Source organism: Tachyglossus aculeatus, chromosome 19 (assembly GCF_015852505.1).
Source record: "Tachyglossus aculeatus isolate mTacAcu1 chromosome 19, mTacAcu1.pri, whole genome shotgun sequence".
NCBI classification, from domain to species: Eukaryota; Metazoa; Chordata; class Mammalia; order Monotremata; family Tachyglossidae; genus Tachyglossus; species Tachyglossus aculeatus.
In genome coordinates this window covers 11102005-11130000 of record NC_052084.1, presented here as the reverse complement: position 1 = coordinate 11130000, position 27996 = coordinate 11102005, and the positions used below count along the sequence as shown (strand labels likewise).

Sequence of the window (27996 nt, the reverse complement as noted above, 5' to 3'; positions counted from 1 at the left end):
ACACAGTGACGCAGAAAAGTACCAAGGAGTTCAATCTCGGCCGAAATCGTTACAAGTCAAGACTGAGTAAGAAATTTAGTGAAGCAGTAGAAAGAGCAACCTTTTAAAACCTATTCTAATTTTTCCTTCACTCTGTATCATGTTATCGGAATCCATAAAGGAAACAGCATGTACCTTAGGCTGTCAGCAGATGTGGAACGTTGTGATGTGTTCGATGCCATTAGTGGCTCATTGAAAATGGTGTAAACTGATTTAGTAGTTAAAAAAAATCCACTTTGCAGTTTGACTTCTCAAAGGGAAAGTTTAAATAACTAGTAAATTTCAAGCATTTTTAAATAGGAACCTATTATTAGCAAAAACATGTACTTTCAAGAATAACTTAAGTCCAAGAAGTTTAAGTTACCCACCTCTTTCTCACAGCTAATTGACACCACAGCTAATATTGGAAAGAAAATGCCAACTGGGATTGAAAATACAAATGTAAAATTTAAACTTGAAGCAGTATTAAGGTGATTATTTGTACAATTAGTGTACAGTTTCAGTGGACAGTTGCTAATGGATCATAACACTAAGGGCAGAATACTTTAAAATTCCCCCAAACCAATATGTCTAAAAGAATGACTATTATCTTTGAAAGAGGTGAATTTAAAATGACTAATGCACACAAAACTAAAATGTACCACCCTTTCACAATGTGTAAATAAGTGCTTAATAACAGAATGCAATTACAGTGCACTAAGTGCTAACCACAATGAAATGGCACAAAAATATAAATTGTGTAACTTGATCATTTGTGATACAGTCAGTTCTCCTCTAAAGCAGGGCTGATTTTCTGACTGAATCATATGAAGGCTCACATGCCTTGTGGGAAGAAAGTTCCCTAATTCCCAACAGTTTTATCCCAAACAAGTACTGAAACATAAATTAAAGAATCGACTGTAGTTTAGAGTAACAGTAAAACTTCAAATTTCTGGTATTCAGAAGTCACAAGCAGAAGTAATGATAATATAAACAGAGCGGTGAAGTAAGCTCTGGGAGAAAAAATGCAGGAGTGAAAATTAACCAGGCCCTTGACCCTCAAAGGAAGGGAAGAGGAGATGGGTGACAGACACATAAGGAAGAAAGAATAGAAGTACACAAACAATAGGTAATATTATCCAAATCTGGATGTGACATGATCTTTGCACCAGAGTTATAAAATATTTTGTACTCAAACTCCATGTGAACTCCAAGAGCATGTATCGATTCTTCCTTTAAATGTGTCTATATGAATCAGGTTCATCTACATCAGCACTTCCTAATTAAAGTCACTTCCCTTTATTTCCATAATGTGTATATATTTTGATTCCCCCCCTCCATTCCTTCTTTACCTATGTGCTGCTTGGAACAGTGACTAGTAGTGACCTATCAAATCTTTAGTAGCTCTCAAATGGCATTTTTTTTTAAATGTCATGTTTTTCCAGATGGGTTAGTAATGACCAGAGTGAATCATTACCATTTACTCTGATGCTTATGCTTACTGCCATCTGACATTTATTACATTCCCAGAACGTAAACTGAGGTACTACTCACCGATGGTCCAAAAGCACAACCTTGTGCTGTGCATGCCTGGATTCTGAAGGAATGCAGACTCCAAGGTGCAAATCCCGAAGCATAGTAACTGAGCTGTGACGAATTCTGCACCAGAACTCCATCGATATAGAGACCATAACTTGTAATGACACCTTTGAAAACAATAAGCCATTTTCAGCGTAACTGCTGATAGGATGATGAGGCATTTGATAGTAAATAACAGGATGGGCTTCGTTGATGGGATGTCTGAATGCGTGAGTCATCAAACAGAGGTATTTGAGTGTTTAATGTGTGCAGAGGACTGTATTAAGTGCATGGGAAAGTACAATTCTACAGAGTTGGCAGATGCGATCCCTGCTCACATGCAGCTTACAGTCTACTATGAATAAACTACGAATAGGGGAAATAGTAGAGAGTAAGGATATTTACATAAGTCCTCCAGTGGCACCCCTCTCAGAGTCGCACCTGTAGAGTTTCCAGTACTCTACCAGTCTTGACTACAGGAGGGAGAGTCAAGCAGAGGCATATCCATTTCATTCCTAGCTTGCGGCAGTGGCTAATGAGTGGAAGACAATCTGCTACAAGTTAAAACTCCCTGTGTGCTGGGCAGCAGCGACATGGGAGAGAGTCGAGGGTGGAGACTCAAGTTTACTGTGCAGAAGGAGGCAATGGTAAACCACATCCATATTTTTATCAAGAAAACTCTATGGATACACTACCAGAACTATTGCATATGGAGGTGGGGCATTCTGGGAGAGACGTGTCCTTGGCGTTGCTATGGTTCGGACACGACTTGACAGCATAAGACAACAAAACCTGTGGTGGCAATTTGTGCTTTTGCATGGATCAATGGTACTTATTGAATATTAATTGTGTGCAGAGTACTGTACTAAGATCTTGGGAGAGTACAGTACAATAGAACTGGTAGACATGATCCCTACCCTCAAGGAGCTTACCATCTAGTGGATGCACAAAACGGAAAAGAAATAATGCTTACCCTGAAATACTGAAAAGCTAGCAAGTGGACTCTCACATAAGAAAAAAAAAATTCTCCAAAGAGTAGTACCCTAGAAGCAGCATGGTCTAGTGGAAAGAGCACAGGACTAGGAATAAGGAGATCTGCATTCAAATCCCAGCTATGTCACTTGCCTGCTGTGTGACTATGGGCAAGTCACTTAACTTCTCTGTGCTTCTGCTTCCTCATCTGCAAAAATGTGAATAAGATGTACCTGTTCTCTCTCTCTCCATTACATCATGAGCCCCATTTGGGACAGGGTCAGAGTCCAATATGCTTATATGACTCCTCTACCACCATTCAGCACCATAGCTGGAACCTACTAAGCACTTAAATACTGTGTATTATTATAATTATACTCTTTAGCATCGCAAAAGTCAAGACTATCTTGAAGCAGAGAATGGGGATGGGAGGGGTCAGAATTAACTACAGACACTCATTCATATTACCTTAAAAGTGATAACCCTTCAAACCTAAGACAGATTTCTTTGTACAGTAGAGTAAACATTATTAAGAGCTAATGGAAAAATATTCTTAGGACTGCTTAAGTTTCTGTCCCCAAAAAGTGACAGAACTGTCAAACTCTAGATTCATTTTGAGTGCAAGTTAATGGTTTAGAGAGATGGAAACTTGTGGAATTTTGAACAGATGTTTGGTGGAGGAGGGTCAGAATGTCTGTTTCACAAGTTTCCTCTTTTCGCTTGTCTGTTTGCTCTAGGCCGCTACTACCATTATCACTATCTGATCCTGCAAATGCCTGCTGAAACCAAAGGTTTCCCCCTTGACCTGTGTCCATATCAATACAATGTCCAGACACATCAGCTCAAGAGTGCTGAATTACTGCTATTCTTCCATGATCTATTGTTTTTGCTCCTATCTGAAAATAATTTTCTGTCAGCAGCAAGGTAATAGAAGGCTATTTTAATGTTACTAATTCTGAGAACTTTTAGGATAGTGCTAGTGAAGAAGGGAAGACTTTCAAGTCTGCCAAAGGAAACAATAGGAAAAGGCAGCTGAATTTTCAACCAAGATGATCAGATAATGAAATTAAGAAATCCAGAAAGTTGATCAAGAGGTAGATGATGCAGAGGGGCACAGGCCTGGGAGTCAGAAGGACCTGGGTTCTAATCTCAGCTCTGACTTTGGGCAGGTCATTTAAGTTCTTTGTGCTTCAGTTAACCCATCTGTAAAAATGTGGATTAATCCTGTGGACTCCATGTAGGACATAGGCTGTTTCCAACTTGCGTTGGCCCCTGTACTTAGGGCAGTGCCTGGCACATAGTAAGTGCTTAACATATGCCATAAAGAATGAAGAAGGAGGAAAAAATACTACAACTACAGAAGTGGGATTGTGTGATAGGGCCCAAACAGAGAACCCTGGAAAACATGAGTGACAGGAATGGAGAATGACTAGATCTGACAGTAAGGTTTTCTGCTGCATCAATAGCAATTTGTGTCTTTTTTTAAGGTTGAAATGCACCAGAAAAAAAAAGTATTTACCATTTGAAGCATCATCGACAGACATGATGATCCCTGCATATTTTGTGGCAATGAAAAGATATTCATATTTAATATTTAAAGGTATTCATATTAATAGTAGTAAATGGAACTATACTTTATTAGAAGATGTATATTTGTTGATTTATGTATATACACACACACGTATATTGAGAGACAGATAAATCTGTCTTTCATATTCAGAGTTGACACTACTATTGGAAAGCTTTCATTCAACAGTGTTTCACTGAAAACCAGCCTCTTTCCCAGTGCCCCAACAAATATATATCAGGCTCCTTTTCTAGCCCATTACCCAATCAGGATGGGCATTGCATCCCTAAGCGGGGCTGCTCAGAAACCCAGGGCACTGCTGTAGGTCTGCATCCTCTCCAACACTGGACTGCCTCAAATAATTTTAGCTGGCACATGATAGGTCTATAGCTTCCTCATCTGCAAGTCCCATAACAAATGAAAGCCTTCCGGAAAACCTTTGTTGTTTGTATTTTTACAATTAAAACACTGATTTGTGATCTGTCCCTCTGCCCAGCCCATTTCTGGGAAAAATAGTATCAGAAACTGCATGATGTTGTCAGGGAGGGAAGGAGCAGTTTGGATGGGACCACCAGAGTTTGGGGTTTCACTGTTTCACTGTTTGAAACCAAACAGTGTTTGGTTTCTGCCCCCCCCCCCCCCCCCCCCCCCGCCTCCCCTTAGAAGCCTGGCAGAATTTCAATATCTTTTGAAGCCCTGTAAGGAACTGCAAATGAGTGGGAAGGAAAATAGAAAATATTTTTCTCCTGTTTCCCTGAGAATCTCAGGCTTCCTCTTCCCCTGCCCCAACCCCTCTTCTCTAGCAATGCCAAAATAGAGCCTCAGTCCATTTGAGAAGGGAACAGTCACTAATAAAGACACTTGAAAAGCATTCAATTTTTAAGGAATTCACCTGTCACGAAGAGCTCTGTCTATAAATTCAGATTGACATCGTGACATGTTTAGTGTTTGTGGATAAGGAAAGGAAATGAATTAACTCTTTCTACTAAGATGTAGTCCTAATTTGTATTTCCCATAGGGCACTGAGCCACTCACCCAATCTCTCCAGCTACTAATTGATGGGTGTAGGCATATGTAGCCTATAATCATGGGACATACCATCTTTGCTAGATCTCCTAACAAGAGATCACTTTTTCTAGTCACTATTATTGTGTGTGCCAATCAGATTGACCTAATCCAGGTTTACAATCTTGTTTCTTGCAAATATCTGTTCAGTTGATTCCACTTTTACAGTCTAATAACAACACTGAAGAATCAAAGGAAGCTAACCTTGCTAATCACATAGGGTATACATGTCATATTCACTCCTGAGGATGGGCCACCTTTACAGGCATACATTTGTTTGTGGCTGGAATTTTACATATCTGCTGCTTACACATTATATGTAAAATAATGAGCAAGCTGGTACATTATTAGGATACAGAAATGAAATTGGTAAGTAATGGGTGGAGCATCCATGGGTTCAGGGATAGTAGACCAAGATTAGTGAGAGGAAAAAGACAGTGGGAACAGTAACATGTACGACCACAGGCCCTGAACAAGCACAGATGGACACAAAGTGAGCGCACACACATACATACACACACAATTGCATATTCAGATCTTGCTCTCTTACAGTCTCTCCACCATAACAGCAGAAGAGACAAAACAAAGATCTCACTCCCACAGGTGCCGCCCCTATTATTGGTCAGATCTGATCTCTTTACCACAGAAAGTGAGTGAATCTGAAGTTTTAATGTGAATGTGAAACCCTAGCAACAAAGGTGTGAAACAATATGACTGTTAGGTCAATCAATCAATAGTATTTATTGAGCACTTACTGAGTGCTGAGCACTGTACTAGTCACTTGGGAGAGTACAATATAATAAAGTAGCTAGACACCATCCCTGCTCATAAGGAGCTTATAAACCAGAGAGGGGAGACAGATACTAAAATAGATTTCAGATGGATATGTGCCTAAGTCAAGTGGGGTGAAAAATCAAAGGGTTTAAGGCCTATGCAGTGCAGAAGGGAGGGCAAATAGGAGAAGTGAGGGCTTACTGTCTCTCCCTCTAGACTGTTAGCTCATTATGATCAGGGAACATGTCTGCTAATTCTCTTGTATTGTTCTCTCCCAAGCACTTCGTACAGTGCTCTGCACATAGTAGGCGCTCAATAAATACAATTGATTGACAGTCAAGAAAGGCCTCTTGGAAGAGATATGACTTTAATACAGCTTTGAAGGTGGGGAGAGTGGTGGCCTGTCAGATAAAAATAGGGAGGGAATTCCAAGGCATGGGCAAGGGGTCAGGGCAAGAAAAGCTGAATTAAGGGACAATGAGTAGGTTGGCATTAGAGGAATCAAGTGTGTGGGTTGGGTTTTAGCAGGAGATCAGCAAGCTAAGGTAGGACTGGGAGAGTTATTCAAGTGCCTTAAAGCTGAAGGTGAGGAGTTTCTAGACTTGATATTTTTATAATTTCCTCTTCTTAATGAAAATACTTGTGGTATTTGCAAAGTACTTCCTATATTCCAAGTGCCCTGTGTAGATTCAAGATAATATTGTGGGATACCCTCCCACATGGGGCAGTCATCTTCTTCACAATTCCCTGGCCAACAGTTAAACTCAGTGCCATCCCCTTCTTCTTTCTCCTGAATAAAGGTAATTTCCTGGGCTGCTGGTTACACTTATCTGTCAACTGCTCTCAGGTAGATAGTGTCCCTTTAGCAATAGAACACTTCATGGCCTAATAAACTTTCCCCTCTTTGTATTGCAGAATAAGAATGAATGTTCTTTACTCTGTTTCTAAAGGAAATGAGAAAGAGTTATAGTATTCCTAAAGAGTTTAACTCTTGACCTTCACATCATAATGAATGCTGCCAGCAGTGTTGATGTGTTTGCCTGTTTCTGGGGGACCAGCATTCCTTTTCAACAACAACAACAACAATAATAATAATAATAATTTGTTCAGCTCTTACTATTTGCCAAGCACTGTACTATGTGCTGGGATAGATATAAGATGATCTGGTTTGATTATCTTCCACCCCACTATCCTTATGTCTCTTCTTCCTTCCATACTTCATGGACCTAACAATGACTACTCACCTTTCCTTTCCATGGCAAACACCAACCTCTTAGGTGGTGTCTTGTCACCTCTCTCCCCACCACCCTCTTAATAATAATAATAATAATAATGATAATAATAACAACAGCAGCAATTACATGTGTTACATGTTTACTATGCATCAAGCCCCATTCTAAGCAGTGGGGTAGATACACGTTAATCACTTTAGACACTGTCTCTGTCACACATGTGGCCCGCAGTGTCAGTAGGACAGAGAACAGGTATTGAAAGTCCATTTTACAGATGAGCAAATTGAGGCACAATGTAGTGACTTGCGCAAGGTCATACAGCAGGTTATAGTAAGCACTCTATAAATGCCATTCACTGATTGATTGATAGTGGCAGAGCTCACTGCAGCCATCACTATTATTGGAAAAACAAATTGAGAATAATGAAAGATTTCTTTCCTTTTCCCACCCTCAAACCCTTATTTCACATCCTGTGTAAACTGGCAGCCCAATGTAGGTATTTTTTGGCTAGAGAGGAGGCAATCAATTAATCGACAGTACTAACTGTAAGCTCCTTGTATGCAGGGAACATGACTATCAACTCTACTATACTGTTTGCTCCCAAACACCTAATATAATGATCAACACATAGTAAATGCTCAATGCATACCACTGATTATTTACTGGACACCTATTCTGTATTGAGCACTGCACTAAACACTTGGTAGAGAATGATTCAAGGAGCTTACAATCTAACTGGGGGGGAGACAATCAAATTACAGATAGAAGGAAGTTGTAAAATATAAAGATATGCATTTAAGAGCTACTGAGCAGGCGGAGGAGAGGAAGATGTGAGTACCCAAGTGTTCAGTGATTTGGAAGTGCTCAAGTGACATTTGCAAGAGATTTAGGGTGAGGACATTAGAGAGATGGTACCATCAGCAGTATCTTTGGCTTCTGAGCAGCCCCATTTAGGGATGCAAGAGTTATTCTGAGTGGAGAAGAGGCTAGAAAAGGAGATTCATTCATTCAATCATATTTACTGAGCGCAAAGCACTGTACTAAGCGCTTGGAAAGAACATTTCAATTACTACATATTTGTGGTTAACTCTGGAAGAAACCAATTTTCACTGATGTTTACCCACACATGGAAACATCCTCAATAGCGGTGACATATTCTTTGAAGAAAAGCATGTATATTTACATACACATATTTATATGTACACATATTATGTATATATTTAATCTGTGTACATATACACAGGGAAGATCACATGCCAGCAGTTGATGTTTCAACTGTAAATTCCATAGCAGTGTGCAAATCACCAACGGCTAACACAGCTACGGCTTCTAAAGTAAATGTTTTTTTTTCACCCGTGTGGCCCATAACTCTGTTGTATACTTCTGTAAACATATAAATTGTGCAGAGGTTAGAGAGTGAATTTTCACTACTTAATACATGTAGTGAACAGTGATTCATTTGTTTCTTTATTAAGAAACAGGTGATTCTGTAACAAAAAATGACATCAATAGCAGAAACAGCCACTAACTCTAATTATCTGAACTCCTTTCTTTGCCCCAAACATTTGTATTTCATTTGCCTCAAAAGTGAATTAAAATGAGATGATTGAATTAAAACCATAGGAAACATTTAGTGCACCAAGAGCAATTTTTCTTCCTTATTAGCAAGCCAGACACTAATGTTTTAAGTTCTGAATTAGTCAGCAGTAAATCTGAAACAAGGAATCACATAAGCAGGTGAAGGCGCTAACCCAACTTCTTTCAGCATATGTTAGTATTTCTGATTCTAGAACTTGTACTCACATACAATTTCAAGAAATCACTTTGAGCATAAAAAGGGTGAAAAAATATTAACTCTAAATTCAAAGGTAATACTTTCAAGAACTCCCAACCCCTCATGCAAAAAATAATGCCTGTCAAAAATCATACTGAATATTTGAAAGCACAGTGTAAGTTTCACAAAGGATTTGATAGAGACTTCATTTCCTCAGTTCAGTTCTGAAAATATTAAACAATAAGATGCAATACACAAGAACTATCAAAAGGGAGCACTTTTGAGCCACTGAATTTGTGTGTTGGACAAAAAAGCACAGTCTCCCAACTACAGGCAATGATACTATCTCAGGTATTTTATGTGCTAAAATGATCATTAAAAATTAAGCACCACATATAAGCTGCCATTTAGAATATTAATTTACCTTTACTAATCATCTTTTTAACTTGAGGCTAAAAGAGTTCACTTACCATTCGGATACTCAGGCTTAGTCCAGGAGATGTTAAAGGAGTTAGCTGTATAAGATTGGGCTTTTGGTGCAGGTACACCTTCAGGTGAACTCTCATTAGTTTGTGCCAGGCTAGCTTCACTTATTCTGCATCCACCTCCGGTGCAAACCTTAAAATACCAAACAGAAGCAAATAACCAAGTTTCCTCTTGTGCCCCAACTGATTAACTGAGGAACTACGGGGGAAAAAAAAAATCAAAACTAGATTTGATTAAATGTATTATCTAGGAAAAAAAGGTGCTTTGAAATTACTACACTTTTTTTTTATCCTCCCCCTAACACACCAAAAATGATATAAGTACTATCACAGATCTTGACCTTTTGGATTTTTCTTTTAAGAAATGCTGAGATGTTGCAGAACTTACAATGCAAATGAAACATGGTTGTTCTAGTAATCTATTTATAATTTTATAGTCCACTTTAAATAGCTTAAAACCATCTCAATAGTTAATTTATTGTTGCAGTCTATGCTAGGATTTAAAACTAGCCAGAGTCTGTAACATTGAGCTGTATGCATTATATGAAAAAAATGATATTGTAAGCTCTATTATGAGCCAAAAGTACACTTTTCAGAAAAATTTAAAGAAAAAGACCCAAATGGAACCTTTTTTGATTTCCTATCTGGTGGCTGTGCTGACCAGAAGGGTTACACTGAATGCTAAAAGTGAATAAAAGTCAGTACAGAACAGTATCCATATTTATTGAATAAAATGGTCAAATAATTTATATTTTAGGTTTCAGGACTTTGTTTTAAGGGAAAATAAGGTAGCTCTCTAGGTGTTCCCTCAGGAATATCAATTTGTGGGTTCAGCATGTCAAAAATTCTCTGCATGTTTACAAAATACCTTTGTAAAAATTCCAGAAGGTGCTCAGGAAGTCTACCAGGACAATCATGTCATTATTTAAACTGAAAAATCATTTTTTGTGATGAATCACAAAGGATCTAAAAAGGTTTTCCAATCTATATTTGCTATGAAATATTACCAAACATGTATTCATATGATCAGGATATTTGAAAATAGTATTTAAGCTACTGTTCAATAACTCCCTAGGAAGCAATTATAATTTACAGTATTAACTCTCAAATGCTTCATTAAGGTTTTCTGAAACTGAAACAAAAACAAGTAGGAAAACAAGGTAGACAGAGAAAATATGTACAAAAGGTGGACAATTAAGTAGTTCATTTTTTTAATGGACAAATAATCATTTTGAAGTTAAAACATCCCTTCCTCAATTTGCTAGTTAATCATTGACATTTTGGTGCTGCTAATAGAAGAGAAATATTTGTTTGACCAGAGGCCTTGGCATACTAATAGCGGAGAGAGATCAACCCAGCTTCTGTGGGTGACAGGGGGAGACAACTGTGGTGGAGTGCAGAAGATGAGGTAAAAGAATGGAAACTAGGTGTATAGAAATCCCTTCCATGTTTCAAGGAAATAAGTTTAGTGCTGTGCTTAAGCCTTCGAACGCCTCCCCACCGGGGCTTTAGTAACTGGCTTAAACTGTGACCTCGAATTCCACTTCATCGGGTTGATATATGAAAGGAGATAAAAACCCCTACACATTTAGCAATTGAATTGTAAAGATGGCTGATTTTTGCAACATCTTTCAATGCCATGCCCACCCCCACGGTTCTAGCCACTTCTAAGATTTTAAGGCAAATCCTCCCCTAGCTTGAGAAAAGATCATCAGCTGAGGAATAAAGGGAAAAAAACCAAATACTCTGGAATTTCAAGAAGGGTTAGAAGGAAACAGGTTTCAATGTTAAATCAAAATGCAAAATTATTTCTCCAGTTATTTCATTTGAAATATATATTGCATCTCCTTGCCGGTGGTCTCAACCTTCTATGAGGGAAGTAGTGTGCCCTAGTGGAAAGAGTATGGGCCTGGGAATCAAAAGACCTGGGTTCTAATCCTAGCTCTGCTACTTGCCAGCTGGGTGACCTTGGGCAAGTCACAACTTCTTGTCTCAATTACCCTCATCTGTAAAATGGGGAATGAATCCTTGTTATTGAATCCTCATTATTGTGGCATTATGACTGGGGACCTGAAGAGCAGGTGTCATGAGAATCCAAGAAATTCATATTAAAGAGACTCTCATCTATAAGAACCTAATGACCAGTCTGGCTCTATGGTGCTTGTAGTGTATAACTGTAAATTGCAAATGTCCCAATTCCACCACTTGTCAGCTATGTGACCTTGGGCAAGTCACTTCACTTCTCTGTGCCTCAGTTACCTCATCTGTGAAATGGGGATTAAGACTGTGAGCCCCACGTGGGACAACCTGATTACCTTGTGTCTCCCCTGGGGCTCAGAACAGTGTTTGGCACATAGTAAGCGCTTAACAAATACCATTATTATTATTATTTACCGGGACTTTTGATGATTCAACAACATCCTTGTATGGTCAAGAGCTTTCCTCAATTGTCCAATGATGGAAATTAGGAATCAAAATGCTCTTTACACACTAAACCCTTGCCATTGCTAGGGAGAGTGTAAGCTCATTGTGAGCAGGGAATGTCCCTGTTTATTGTTACATCGTACTCTCCCAAATGCTTAGTACAGTACTCTGCCCACAGAAAGCGCTCAAAAATGATTGAATGAATGAATGAATTTATCTGCATTAAGGCAAGGAATTATCAGGGGATATCCTTCTAATGTAGGACATCTGGGACTCCCCAAGTTTTCTGATTCTCTCAGGAGATTCTGAAGGGTCTAGAGAGAACTGGCCCTGAGTGGAATCAATTATTATTATTTACTGAGCATATGTATGTAGGGCACCATGCTAAGCATTTGGGAGAGTACAACGTAACTTATAGACATACTCCCCACTCTCCAGGAGATTACAATCTCCTGGAAAAACAAAATGACTTCACCTGCATCCTCATGACTGTCCTGGGAAACCTGAATCCATGCTGGAACTTGGGTTGAATCCTTTCAGGGTGGCAGAAACATTTATCTAGCACCAGGAGAGAAGCAAGCTATGTTGTTTTTCCATAGCTCTGGAGTGAAAATCAAGTCTGTCCATTTGCCAGTACTGAAGATTTAGTTCAGTTAAAATGTTTTATAGAGTCACAAAGAAAACATTTCATCACAATATCTAAAAATATATCCATATTCATATTAGAATGGATCTTCCACTCAACTGAAAGCTCCTTGAGGGCAGAGATTGTGTCTACTACCTTCTTTGTACTCTCCCAAGCACTTAGTACAGTTCTCTGCATTCAGTTGGTGTTCAATAATAATGATGGTGGCATTTTTTAGCCTTTACCATGCACCAACCACAGTCCTAAGAACTGGGCCAAAATAATCAGATCAGACACACTGCCTGTTCCACATAGGGTTCTCAATCTAAGAGGAAAGTAGAACAGGTAGTTAATCCATTTTTTACAAATGAGGAACGTGAGGCATAGAAAAGTTAATTGACTTGTCCAGGACACACAGCAGGCAAATGGTAGAGCTGGGACTAGGACCCAGACCTCTGGATTCCCAATTCCATGTTCTTTCCATTAGGCCTTGTTGCCCTACCACCATCATCAACAATGGCATCTATTGAGTGCTTACTATATGCACAGCACCATATTGAGCACTTGAGAGAGTATAACACAGCAGAGTTAGATATGTTCCCTGCCTACAAGGAGTTTACGCCTCTCAGTAAAGACTACTGACTGGCTGATTGACTGCATATTGCAATGCAAACAATGACTTGTGAGTTCAGATCCTGACCTTCCAATTCCTAGGATGAGTGAGACAGATAAAAAAAATGGCTTTAACACAGATGATCCCATGCCACAGCATTCATAAAAGATCCCCCTGCCCAAAATGTCTAACTCAGAAGCCCTTGAGAAATCTTAAGGAGAAATCCAATTACCTTAGTAGCTGGGACAAATGCTAGTTAACGTAATCTTCCAAAGACATGGGACTTGACTTCCTCAGACAAGCCTATGCCCCATTTTATTCAATAACTCAGATTTTCTTTGGGATTATTAAAAAAAATACTTTAACAGGTTGGTTCAGACAACTAATATTCAGATAATCAGCTTCAATAATTAAAACACTTCCTTCCAATGTGCATAACTTGTTTTAGAGTTGCCTTTCTGGTTGGCCAGTTCCCAAATTCAGATAATTCTCTCCCAAATTCCCAAATTATGAGATTCGGAATACTCTGTCCTCTTGTAGTGTAACCTTTCAGAGTGTTATCACACCTAGGTATGCTGAAGTGCTCCTATACAGGTTGGTGAGACAAAATATTGTGTTCATATACATTTAAGCCATATGGCTTGTACATTCAAGCCATATTTTCCAGGAAAGTCTGAATGCCCTTGTTTTGTGGTTTCAAGTCAGACTCTTAACAATAGTTGAATGTAGTTTATTTTCTTGTGGTATAATATTTAGAGCACTCAAGAGCATGTTAAGTAAAATGAATGCATACACACTGTCTACATAAATGTAAATTTATTCATAATCAAGAGCAGAATATTTTCTATGGCATTTATCAAAGCAAATATCCTTATATAGGTATTACTATAAAATGAAGAGTGTTTTTAACACAAATAGAGACCATCTCATGTTTATATTCAGTTATTTTCAGATGTGCTATTAAACTTAAAAAAGTATTACATTTCATCAAAATACAAAAGGAACTACTGAAGAAAAATTTGACAATAATATCAAGGTCTTTTAAAAGACCTTCTTAAAGATGCAATTTGGCATTAAAAAACAAAACATCTATTGTGTGTGATTTTTTTTGAAAGCTCTAAACACTCATTAGTTTCTGAGGTTTTGTGAAGGAAGTGAATGCTCAGCAGAGATATAAGTGTAATGGAAGGCATGCTATAATAATGCTCTCCAACATTTGAAGCTCATTTATACCTTCATTTAAAAAAAAATCAGATGTAAATTTTCATCCCGTGCATTGTTTTGAGATTGACTGTTAACTCCCTAAGGAAATGACCTTATTAATCCATGTGTTTAGGAAAGAGACATCTACAGTTATGGCAGTTAGCCAATAATAAAAGAGAAGTAATTCCCAATAATCCCAAATTAGATGTGAACAAACCTACTGCCTCAGTCTGTTTTTCTACTTCCTCTAACAACAACTTAATATATCGGAAATGGAGTTTAAGTAATAAAGCCATTTAAAAAAATAAAATAAAACATAAGACTTACACCCAGTTTTACGAGGTATCTTGTACCAGGAGAAAGTTCTTGAAGAGTATGATCTCTGAAAAGTGCTGTACTATTGTAGGTGACGTTCCAAACTGAAAAATCTTGTTTGTGATTTGAAATATATAATATGTAGCGGTCTAGAATTCCATTTACTTTTCCTGGTTCCTTCCACCTGGAAAGAGAAAAATCATGGTGCTACCTTCAGCTATTTGCACTGTATTAGAAATGTGAAGGTTTAACAAAGAGAGCTATGACCAGGCATTTGTGACACTGTAAAAGGAAGCAAAAATAATGCTTTTGTACCAATGACCAAGAATGTGCTGACGTTCCCCACTACTAAATAGATGCTCTTTGAGTCTAAATGAGAGGGAATGCTCACACTGTGCTTCCCAATAACCAATAATGACTTGGGGAAACACGGCCGATACAAGAATAGTAGAGCAGCCATGTCCCCTGCACATTTTTTGTTAACCGAAGTTTGCACAGAGCCTATGCACGTATGTAGCTTAGCCTGATTGCGTAAAGACAAAATGGAAATTAAGTTGGCAAGTGATAATCAAAGGTTCACAGAACCACTAAACTAATCACTTCTATGCATTTAATCATAATAAATTTAATTTTATGTCACAAACCCTTTCCCTGATTGAACTCACTGGGATTCTTGCATAAACTGGTACGTGTTTGTCAAGGAAGAGAATTTCTCTACTCACTGAACATATATTGTTCTAGAATCCAAAACAGTCAGGATTGGGGCATCGACGTGATCTGGTGGCAGCTGGGCTGTAAACAAGGTGACCTGGGAACTGTTTGTACAGCCAACATTCGTGCACGCAGAGAGCAGAAACTGGTGTGGCGTGAACACAGCTAAATCTATATATATATAAAAAAAAACAACAAAAAAAGAATGCATTCAACACTACATAGCCTCTTTAACCTACATGTTTTTTGGATTTCATGAATACGTGGCATTTGGAGGGAGAATGAAGAGGAAAATCAATTTATATCCTCCAGTACTTCAGACTTTAAAGTTATAATATTGCAAATTTGTCTTCATCCCATTGATTGTACCCAACAATTAAATCCTACTCATGACAAACCTAATTTTACTAAATAAAAAACATACACATGTGTTCCAAGTCTAGAGCTTGAGTAGCAATGAGACAATTTCATCACACAATTAAGGAAACATAAATGCCTGGCCATAAAGTGTATACAGCACACCTCTCAAATCACAGCTAAAGATTCATAAATGATGCATATGTTGAGTATCAATTTTTTAAAGAAAGGAGGCAGGGCTCATTAGGGAAACATTCATGACTGAAAGACAGTCCCTACAAAGCAGGGCAGTTTGTGATCCTACACATGGCTGTTGCAAGTTTCAGCTCTGAAATAGAAGCACACTGAAAAGCCCGCTACAGGTATAGTTCCATAGAGACACATCCATCTACACAGTAATGCATATTGTGTTCACTTTCTCTATAAAAGATCCATGCAGTTTGGATAATTATGCTTGTGTAGGTTGCTGGTCAAGCTATCAGCTCTATATTGTAAACAAACCAGTGTAAAAAGACTGTCTTCTGAGAAAAGAAGCAGCAGCATGGACTAATAAAGCATGAGCCTGGGAGCCAGAGGACCTGAGTTCTAATCTTGGCTCTGCCCCTTGCCAGTTGTGTGACCTTGGGAAGTCACTTAACTTTTCTTTGCCTCAGTTTCCTCAACTGCAAAATAGGGTTTTAATCCTTGTTCTCCCTCCTACTTAGAACATAATAATAATAATAATGATAGCATCGATTAAGCACTATGTGCAAAGCACTGTTCTAAGCGCTGGGGGGATACAAGGTGATCAGGTTGCCCCATGAGGGGCTCACAGTCAATCCCCATTTTACAGATGAGGTACAGAGAAGTTAAGTGACTTGCCCAAAGTCACACAACTGACAATTGGTGGAGCCGGGATTTGAACCCATGATCACTGACTCCAAAGCCCAGGCTCTTTCCACTGAGCCATGCTGCTTCATGAGCTCCAGGTGGGAGTGGAGCTGTGATCAGCCTGATTAACTTGTATCTACCCTAGCACTTAGAACGCTGCTTGGCACATAGTAAGCACTTAATACCACCAAAAAAAGAAAAAGACTATCTTTATATTAAACTAATCTATAGATTTCAACTCTATCCAACTCTCCAGCACTATTTCAGTTTCATTCTTAAAACTGCATATAACATGCCAATTTCAGGCAGATGACTTCTGCAGACCACCTAAGTTTAAGAACAAATGCTTGATGGCCAGATGCTGCTCTAAGATTCTTAATGATGACTTCAAGTTTTATTTTTAATAGGGAAACCTATTATTTAAGACACCGAGAACTTTGGCCATATGTGCATGATTTATGTGCATTTGTTTTACATATATTTTTAAATATCAGAATATTATGCATCCATGCTTTAAGAATAAATATTCTTAAGCCCCATTAACCTTGAACTCTTACCATTTCGTGCATAAAAAGATTAATGGAATGCAACCTAATTCTGGCAAATAGATTTTACATTGCACTGATAGTGAAGGTATAATAGGAAAAGAACACTTTGATTTTCATGCAAGTAAAATCAATTGGCTAAACATATGGGTCACCACAAGTAGAAAACAAAAATCATTTTACAATAAATGCAGTTCTTCCAAAACTAAAAATGATCAAAGAAAGGGTCTTGGTGTTTTTGATGGAAACACACGTCATCATTTGTCTCTTCAGAATGCTTCTGTGTGCTGAGCTGAAATGGGGTAGCAAGCATGGTGGGCAGAAGAGACACTGCAAGGAGATTGGTTTGTTCATTCATTCATTCAATCAATCGTATTTATTGAGTGCTTACTGTGTGCAGACCACTGTACTAAGTGCTTGGAAAGTACAACTCAGCAATCATGAAGCACAGCTTGAAGCAATGCAGCATAGCCCTTGCCTGCTGGGAAGTGACAGCATTAGACACGTGTTGTCTATGGAGCCGAAAGCATCTTCATTTGAACAAAGGGCTTCAGTAGACAGAAGCTTGAAAAAGAAAGAGCCCCTCAGAGTAGAAATCAACAATGCTAATGAGAGGACAAATTTCACAGCTATTGCTCTCCTGAATTTTCAAACATGACCCTGCCAATTGTGAAATCCTATGCAGTGTGACTGAAAAGGTAATCTCTGACTATACTGTACGCACAGAAGACCGTTCTTCCATGCCATTGGTCCACCCAGCAAACAAGTACTGGGCTGTGGTTTTGATGATAGGATTCTGGTGGAAATGCAGGTCCTCATGGCTTGTGACCCTATAGCACCATCTGCATACAGCTTTGAACAGGTGGAACTACCCTAGAACCTGGCCATGGTGCTCATGGAGGTCCAGGTCTTCCACCCATAAAGCAAGGGGACCACTGTTTCCAAAACCACATATCAAAGTACATAGCAACGAATGGGAACAGCCTCAGGTATCATGTTGAGCATTTCACTTAAGTCTGTGGAATCTAAGATCAACAGCTTTGTCGAAAGGATATCAATATTACTATTTTTTGGCCATTAAACCATGTTATGCTTGCATCATGCTCGGTGCTTCCAATGCTTCCATTGTTTTAGGGTCACTAGAAGGTGAGTGTTCTCAGGTAAATGTATCCAAAGGAAAAGGGGAGAAAAATGTGAATCAAAGTGGTGAGGATATAAGAACATGTGAATTAGTCCAGTTAGGATGAGAAAAGTCAATAGTAAAACAAGATTTGGTGATGAACTTAAAAATAAGTTATATTAGAGGAGGTAAGAGCAAGAAACAAAAGGGAGGGGAAAAGACAGTAGTTGAAGAGTATGAAGAACTGAAAGGAATATTGGGATAAGAGACAATGAGGGAAAAACAGAACAGCAAATGAGAAGCATAAAAGAAAATTAGGAGAGAGGTGTTTTAGCTCCTTTAACCATGAACAAAATCCCCAACTTAAAATGAAAGCAAAGGGGAAAATAATGACAGCCATCTCCTCTTGGCTTACAGCGGCTGATTTGGTAATATGTCTCTATGGCTGTGATGAGGCCTTTCAAGGGCAATGTAATGGATCAATGGATTCTAACAATTGCAGGTATGTACACAAATATGAGTAGTGTGAATGAGGGAGGTGTAGGGAACCCCTGAAACTGTAAGGACACTCTGTCAGAGCTCCTTAGCAACAACATCTTGTTTTCTATTTGCTTGATTGCATCATTTGCATAAGATCAAAGATAGGGAGTTGTGGACACGAAAAACAGATCACTCTAAGATGCATTAGAAATGGATCCACAAGCATTATCCAGAGATATGTTACAAGGAAATGCATCCTGGTGCATGGAAACCTCACCGATTACTGTCAAACTATAATTTACAATACGGCCCTTGAATTATATGCTATTTTACAATTGATTTCATGCTGTTGTTGGGAGAATTTCATTGATCTCAATTTACAAAATGAACCAATAAGCAGGAAATGATTTTCTTTTAACTCTTCGTGTAAACAGAGAAATTTTTACGATCTTATTCATTTCCACATTAAAAAATTAAAAGGCAGTACTTGTCTCTGATAATTTAATAAACCATATCTCATCCATACTGTTATATCTGTGTATTATTTTTAAAGTAATATTTTTCTCTCTCACAGACTCAACTTTTAACTCCAAAAGAAACTCACAAACACAAATTCAAGAACTATTTGGAGCTAAATTAAGCCCAGCCTGTGGGTGAATTTGCCCCTTCTTGCCATTTCTTTTTATGGCATTTAGTAAGAGATTACTGTATGTCAGGCACTGTACTAAGTGCTGGGGTAGATACAAGCTAATCAAGTCGGACACAGCCCATGTCCCACATGGGTTCACTGTCTCAATCCCCATTTTATAGAAGAGGTAACTGAGGCACAGAGAAGTTAAGTGACTTGCCCAAGGTCACACAGAGGACAAGTGGCAGAGCAGGGATTAGAACCCAGGTCCTTCTAGTTCCCAGGCCAGTCCTCTACCAACTAGAACATGCTACTTCTCCATTCCAAGATTAAATCTCAGCTCAGGCCTGGGTGATAGCCCATTCAGGGAATCACAACTTCAATCCAAACAAGGAAGAGAAATGCTGGTGTTATCCTGGAAAGTCAACTTGCAGACATCTCTGTCACTGAACAGTCCTCGCTCCACTACTGCTTGCTCAGCTTTTCAATTCAGGGAATCAGAGTCCAGACCATAAAACTAATGTCCTAGTAGCTTTATTCAGCTTAAGTTATGGCACATTCCTCTTTTGTTCCTCAGAAATGCCTTCTCCTGATGAGGAACTGCCTGCTCTCACACTCCTCCCTCATCATACTTATGTCACTATCCTGTGTGCCCCCAATTTGGGGAATTAATTTGCTACTAAGCTGGGAGTCCTACTTATACCAATCGTGGTGGCATCAAGATGGTAGAGGCTGATTACTCCTTAGAATCAGGAAATGCCATTTTACATGCAAAGGCCTTTACTGTGCTGAGAAAACTGATGAGAAAGTCTGACTTGTGCCACAAATATAGTAGGTGATAACATGGTGGAAGAATCCAGCCTGGTGTGATTTGTCAGTCAATGGTTTGGAAAAAAAAAAGGGGGGCCATTACTGTCAGTTGTGGTAATGAGGGATGAGGTTTCCTCATTTTCGTCTTTACTTCTTTGCCTGGTTAGAACAAAAAGCTTCCAAGCAAAACTCCTTAGGCTGACATTACTCACAGCCAGCTGTCCCCCGTCTGGCTTTCTGATTATTTCTAATATTGTATTCGTAATAAATTACAATATCAAGCCCGGGTTTTCTTGGCTTTCACAGATAAAACCCAGGATCTACATCTTTCTGATTCTCTGTCTACTTGCCTCTGACCAAGAAGAGACTCTTAAATAGAGGGGAAGTAGCTTGCTGTCAGTTTACAAACATACTTTAAAGAGAAAGGCAAACCTCCAGCACAGATGATTCATTTTGTAATGTTTTAACATGGAAGACCTGGGTCATCTCTTCTCCACCCTGCAACTGCACCACTTCCCCATTCAGGAATTGCTAAGAACTTTCTGACAGAATTGTAAGATTCTTGAGAGGAAAGCAATGCGAATACTGAATCTTTGAATGAGGCTTTTAACTAAAGCGGAAGAGGAAAGAGGAGAGAAACTGCCAACAGGCGGGCAAGGTTGCCTTTCATCTCAGACCCTGCTTCAATAGTTCTCTCTGTGCTTGGTTCACAGGAAGAAATTCATTCCACAGTACCGCCCTAGAGTAGTTGCTCATCCACCAAACTACACTGTGATTTTTTCCCATGCTGACCAATGACTTCAACCCTTGGCAATAAGGTCCTATGGAGTCTCAGCCTAATTGAGGATCCAATCACTTGTGCTCTGAGGCCATCAATCAACAATATTTACTGAGAGTTCACTGGGAGCAGGAGGGTAAACCAGGCACAGATGCTGCCACATATGTACAGTTTCACCACTCCAGTTAGAGGCTACTACACATTCAGGAGTGCCACATCTGTGTCACTGGAGGCTCATTCCAATCCACAGAGATCATAATCTCCCTAAAGGGAAAAAAATGAAAAACCTAAGGAATTTGGTGGGAGGTCAAGGAGACACAGGAGATGGAAGCATCCAAGAACACTGAATTAGTCTTCTCTCCATTTACATTTAATGGCAAGAGTTTTTCTCCATCTGAGGTTAATCACAAGGGGGAAAATAAAGAAAGTACGATGTTCTGAATAGAGGGGAAAGAATAGATTTTAAATAGAGAAGTGGCTTGGTCTAGTTAAAGGAGCATGGAGCTGGAAGTCAGATGACCGGGGTTTTAATCAGTTCTGTACTTGCCTGCTGTGTGACCTCAGGCAACTGTCAATTCACTTTGTTGTCCTCAGTTTCTTCAGCTGTAAAATGAGGATTCATTACCTGTTCTCCTTCTCCCTTGGACTGTGAAACCCATGTGGAAGAGGAACTGTGTCCAATCTAATTCTCTTGCATCTACCCCAGCATTTAGCATAATGCTTGGCACATAGTAAGCACTTAATTAATATCACTATCGTTATGTCATTTTACATTTCAGTAATATCACTTGGACTCAAGCTTTGATCCCGTTCAACAGTTAAGAATAATGAATGCCAGTGTAAGTGAAACTTTAAGTAATCACTTAAATAATCACCATATAAACTCAAGAAGCATATAGATACCAATGAACACAGCCTTAGTAGATAAGCAGCAGCATGACCTAGTGGAAAGAACATGTGTCTGGGAGCCAGAGGAGCTGGGTTCTAATGCCTGCTCTGCCACTTACCTGTTGTGCGACCCTGGGCAAGTCACTTAACTTCTCTGGACCTCAGTTCCCTCATCTGCAAAATGTGGATTCAAAACCTGATATCACTACTACTTAGACTGTGCACCCCATCTGGGACCCGATTACCTTGACTCTATCCCAGCACTTAGTACAGTGCTTGGCATATAATAAGTGCTTAACAAATAAAACTGTAATTATTATTATTATTGCTATTATTATAAGTCAAATGCAGAAAAACTTGGCCACCTTCTGTTGCAAAAGCAATGCCGAATGGACTGAATCAGTAATAATTCATAAAAAATGTAGAATGTAGGCTGTACCTAGATGTGGATATAAGGTGATCAGCAAAATGAAAGTTATAGCATGAAGATATGGACAGTGAAGAGAACAACACAGCATCTTGATTTGCACCCAAGAGACAGGGACTTCCGAAGTCTCTGAATGGTTCACTACAACTGAATTATGCAGCTCACTCTCACTAGTAGGCATAAATGCATAATTCTAATCTGTTCTTATTACTTATTTATAACACCAGTGGAATGTAAATTCTGTTGGTCCGTTATACAAGCTTTACACACCACTTACAGTTTGCAGATCTTCCAGAGAAAATTTGCTGAGCCAGCTATTTCCAATTAAAGTTGTAGAGACCTTTTATGATTAATTCAATTGGTGTTTTTCTGTAGACTATATGTAAAGCCCATTTTTAAAGGCCCTGTTCCCCGTTGGGTTCCTCCTTATTAGGTCAGCATTACAGGTCACGATTATAGCTTCTCAATGGAAGAAAAAGTAATGGGCTACAAATAATTTTCAAATCAGAGAACCCCTCCCAAATCAAAATCAGATTCTGGGGTACATGAATTCTGACATCATTGTTTTAACCTCAATTTCTCTGGGAGTAAAGATGAATGAAAAATATTCTTCTCTATGTTCAAATATACATATATTCATGTATGTATGTACATATATAAATGCATGTATATATATATATATTTTCTATAACTGAAAATTAGTTCTAAAATTAATTTGGAATACCAATTTTTAATAAAACTGCCCCGTATTTAATGAGGACGCTGTCCTTCAAAATAAAATAAAAAACATTCCTTAGAAGATTTTACTTTAAGGCTTCACAACAGATCACAATTAGAATGGTATACTGAAATGGAAGGTATTTTTTAATATGACATTTAATGAATACTTAGAATGAGCCTTCCCAAGTAGTTTGCCCCATAGGTCCTGAAGGAGGGTAGCCTACTGCTTTATGCCATAACCCCACCACCAGTGGCCATTTAAAGGAGATGCTAGTCAGGGTGCTGAACCCTTTTAGACATCATTTCTCCCAGCCTTCTCCTCCATCTGCCCTTGGTGACAGTGACTGTGGAAAGGGCTGCTGACAGAGAGTGTCACAGTGAGCTTTTTCATCTTGAATTTGGGACCTTGGTTATCTAGATTTTTGCAAGTGTCGAGCTCAGGATTCCTAGGTTTTGGTTGAAGCACTTCCTTTAGGGGCTCATAGGGAAGGAATAACTTTGTTAGGGCTCCAGAGGCTACTTAAGCAGGAAAATTTAGGACACTACACTCAATGCTTTTTCTTAGCTAAGTGATGTGATGAATCAGTTTCATGGACTCTGGCTACACCCTGTTTCACAAAGGGGTAGTAAATGCTATTCTAGGCTGAGTGTATTTAAGCTGGAGTGGTGTCCAATCTTCTATATGGCTGACTGGGAGGTAAAGACCTACTACAGAAGACACATCCAGCATTCAAAGCCGATTCACCTGCAAACTATATTCAAAAGCAATGGGTAAGGAAAAATTACCAACAATGAGAAGACTAAGATAGCCATAGGATATTAATAGGGTGGGGTGGAAGAATAGGATAACAACAATCAGAAGAATAAATCACAGCCAGCTACAGTACGCAGCTGCTATATGGTGAACTGAAAGGAGGCCCCTGAAAGGTTGGAAGACAGAATAAATGATCTAAAGATGTTGCACACACAGCCTGAAACAATGAAAAATTGCAGGGAATACCACTGTAGCAGGCAGACCATCCAGGTATGCAACTGTTGGGAGAAGCCATCCTCTATTTGGAGCAAAGGCTCTGCAAACATTGGGATGCCAAGATACAGGCTCAAAAACATCAATGAAACAAAGGTCTATTCTTAGACACTCACAGCTTAGCAGGGTGTGTTGGTCACACTGCAATCTTTTCAGCCACACAAGCACATATGGAAAGGATCGTAAAACAAAGGCATCTACTTTGAAAACAAAGAAAGGCTATATGTCACACCATACACACACACGCACACACAGGTACAAATTCATAAAATGAATTGCTACTGTGATACTGAAACATCTGCTTCTGCTGAAGATCTCTCCTACAGGAACCAAAAATTAGTTTGTTATTTTCCTTTAATCTGTTGGCTAAAACATTTCCCCACTCAATAGTGTTAAAATACTTCAGTGCATAATACTTCATGAAAACTTGACTAAGTTAAAAATTACATTAGTTGGAATCTAGTTTTAATATCACCTCTGCTAATGGTTCCACTGAATTCTGTCTTCTTACCAATTTGGTGCTCAGTCAAAAATAATAATGATGATGGCATTTATAAAGAGTTTACTATGTGCAAAACACTGTTCTAAGCACTGGGGGGTTACAAGGTGACTAGGTTGTCCCATGGGGGGCTCACAGTCTTAATCCCCATTTTACAGATGAGGTAACTGAGGCATAGAGAAGTGAAGTGACTTGCCCAAAGTCACACAGCTGACAACTGGCGGTGCCGGCTTTTGAACCCATGACCTCTGACTCCAAAGTCCGGGCTCTTCCCACTGAGCCATGCTGCTTCTCTAACCAAGCAAGGCTAAATAATGATGATGATGATGATAATAATAATATTTGTCAAGTATTCACTTTGTACCAAGCACTGTGCTAAGTTTTGGGGTAGATAAGAATATAATCAGAGTGGACACCATCCCTGTCTCACATGTGGCTCATAGTCTAAGGGAGCTGATCTGTAGGAAGCAAAACTTGAATATGGTATAGATTTACAGAGAAAATTATATGCAGCTGAAATTGACATTTTAGACAAAACATTAGAGATAGTAATTGGCTCTAACAAAGAACAATCCTTTTACCTTCTGTCTTAATTTCTGAAATACTTCACTTTGAGTTAGGCCAAAGTCTAAATTCAAGGATGCAAGCTTTAGTTTGGTTTAGCTATTTATCCCACAGTTTTTTAATTGATATTGACTCAATAAATGAAATAAAATGTTAAATGAGTCCAGAATATTATTATGCAAAATTATAGTGTGCCTCAGTGGCAAAAATCTATTTATGATTCAGGCTAATTGGGGGAGATCCCAAGTTTCACTGATTAATACTTAAAAAAAAGAAATCAGCAGCAATATACTTATAGATATTGCAAATGAGAGAAGACAATTTTTTAATATTTCAACGACTGGTCTGGAACTTTCAATTTCCTTTATATTTTTTCCTTATGTCTATAAATTCTGAAGACATACAGAGTACTTACACTTTTTGAATCAAGAGTATTTTTTTCTGCAATTGTACATGCACAATTGAGAAGCAGCATGCCTAGTGGAAAGCACATAGGCCTGGGAGTCAAAGGACCTGGGTTCGAAACTTGACTCTTCCACTTGCCTGCTGTGTGACCTTAAGCAATCACAACTTCTCTGTGCCTTAGTTTCCTCATTTGTAGACTGTAAGCATGTTGGGGGCAGATTTTGTGTCTACCAACTCTGTTATACTGTACTCTCCCAAGTGCTCAGTACTGTGCTCTGCATATAGTAAGCACTGAATAAATGTGATTGATTGACCTGTAAAATGTGGATTCAATGTGGATTAGGGTGTGAGCCCCAGGTGGGGCAGGAACTGTTTCCAACCTGATTATCTTCTAACAACCTCAATGCATAGTAAGTCAAGTGCTTAAAAATACCACAATTATTATGAACGATCCACGCGGTCCTCAGCCTACCTCTTCCTCCAGAAACCCAACTTTCCCTGTATTTAGAGCAGTTTTTAGCTGAAAATCATTGCATCCAAAGAGGAGGAATGTCTCAACAGCACATTGCAGGCCTTCCCATCCCTCACCTAATCACCATCATCTCTCTGCCCTTTCATGCAGTCTATGGCCAGAAAAATCAGGAAACATTCAGCTCAAAAACTGCTCCCACCTTAAAAAAAACACACAAAAACCTGGTTCCAAGACTAACCTATTATGGGCACCACGTGACTATGCACCAACATTCCCAAACGTTAACTCAAATACAGTCCACACTGTCCATTGTCACAATATCTGAAGGATAGATGTGATCTGTAATGTTCTGTAAATTTCAGAATTCACTTAGATCTTTATACAAACAGACTTTCACTTAAATTATTTTGGGTTCACCTCCTTCCCTTCTAATTAAACCCAACTCTGAATTCTCTAAGATGACATTATAAGAAAAAGGACTGTGCGGCAGAGGCAGGCTCCACAAGTAACCCAGATTTTATGTCTTTTCGGACTCCTGAATTGTTCCATAACATCCCTTAGGGTGCATTTTACGGTTGGACCTAGAGGCTTGGGTGGTTTAATCCTGAAAGTCAGGCAGCGGAGATGGAGGATTTGATGAGAATTCAAGATACTTTCTGGCTCTAAAATCCTGGATTCTGTAATTGTTTTGACAAAGCTGCCATCACAATAACTGGAAGATAAAACTCCAAAGGTCTAAAAAAAAGGGAAAGAAAATCTTCCAGATTTCCCTGTCTTTCCAAAGTACAACCCCAGATGCAATTACACCTTTTCTCTTTGTTAAATTAGTTGTTTGTTAGGTCACTGTACACTGCTGTTCTTTTGTTCTTCAGTAGGCTTACCTTGATAGTTTATTCAGGGCAAGTATGCCAGAGTTCTTGCTAAGGATGCAGACCACAACCTCAACTGGTAATCACTATCTTTGAAAGCAGTGAGAATTCATCAGCATCAATGGTATTTATTGAGCACTTACTGTGTGCAGAGCACTGTGCTAAGCTCTTCGGAGAGTGCAATACAACAGACTTGATACACACATTCCTTGCCCCAGTAAGCTTACAGTCTGAAGGGAGCTCCCAGATTAGAAACACCCCCACATTTTAATTAATAATGGCATTTGTTAAGTGCTTACTATGTGCAAAGCACTGTTCTAAGATCTGTGGAGGATACAAGGTGATCAGATTGTCCCACGGGGGGTTCATAATCTTAATCCCCATTTTACAGATGAGGTAACTGAGGCACAGAGAAGTTAAGTGATTTGCCCAAAGTCACACAGCTGACAATTGGCGGAGTCAGGATTAGAACCCATAACCTCTGACTCCCAAGCCCATGCTCTTTCCATTGAGCCATGCTCCTTCTGACTCTAGGCCCCTGTAATAGCAAAGAAGTTTAGAAGAAGTCTCAATGGCTTCCCACCTAAAACAAAATTATTTTAAAGTAAGACCATTTTGAACTAAAATCAAGTGAACTTCATCCTTTCAAAAACAGCTGGTTTCCTAACCCCGGAAAACAACATCCTCACTTTGTCCACAACGAACTGGACAGAATAAAGCCTGAGAAACAACAGTTTAAGCTTGTATATAGTACAGCTTAAGTAGCATCAACCCCTTTGGCTTATAATTTCGAAAATTATGTTTAGAAAGCGGTAGTGCTAGAGCCTGACAGCTCATATTCAGTTAGGGGAGATCGCCTCGCCCCACTTCTCTCCACCAACTCCCCCTACTTGCCAATCTCCCTAAATCTGATAGAAGGATGAGGTCTCCAAAGCTGGTCCAGCTGTGGTTTAATAATGACTACATTACGTTTCGTTCCATAATCAAGGCCTCTACAAAGTCTCTGTAGCTTCAGGCTTAGTCTGTGACAAGGTTAACTGAAATCTGCAGCAAGGATAACTACTTTAGCAGATTGTATCAGCAGGAAATATTTAAACACTATTTAAAAGGATTTTAAATAAGCAGATTTTATTTAACACTCCGCTAATGCACTCCAATGTCTAATGATACATATAAACATA

At 39.0% G+C, this 27996-nt stretch overlaps 1 protein-coding gene and 1 non-coding gene across 2 annotated transcripts in view; one reads left to right on the top strand and one right to left on the bottom strand.

Annotated features, from left to right (window-relative positions):
- Nucleotides 1-27996, bottom strand: part of USH2A (usherin) — a 443094-nt gene that overhangs the window by 213367 nt on the left and 201731 nt on the right. Inside the window, exons 34-37 of the mRNA XM_038760847.1 lie at nt 15368-15527; nt 14658-14829; nt 9451-9598; nt 1573-1724 (exon numbers count right to left, since the gene is read on the bottom strand). Coding sequence (XP_038616775.1) covers nt 1573-1724; nt 9451-9598; nt 14658-14829; nt 15368-15527 — 632 coding nt within the window. The remainder of the gene's footprint in view (nt 1-1572; nt 1725-9450; nt 9599-14657; nt 14830-15367; nt 15528-27996) is intronic.
- Nucleotides 2020-2158, top strand: LOC119941090. The gene has a single exon (XR_005455122.1). It is a non-coding gene; the product is annotated as a small nucleolar RNA SNORA7 (small nucleolar RNA).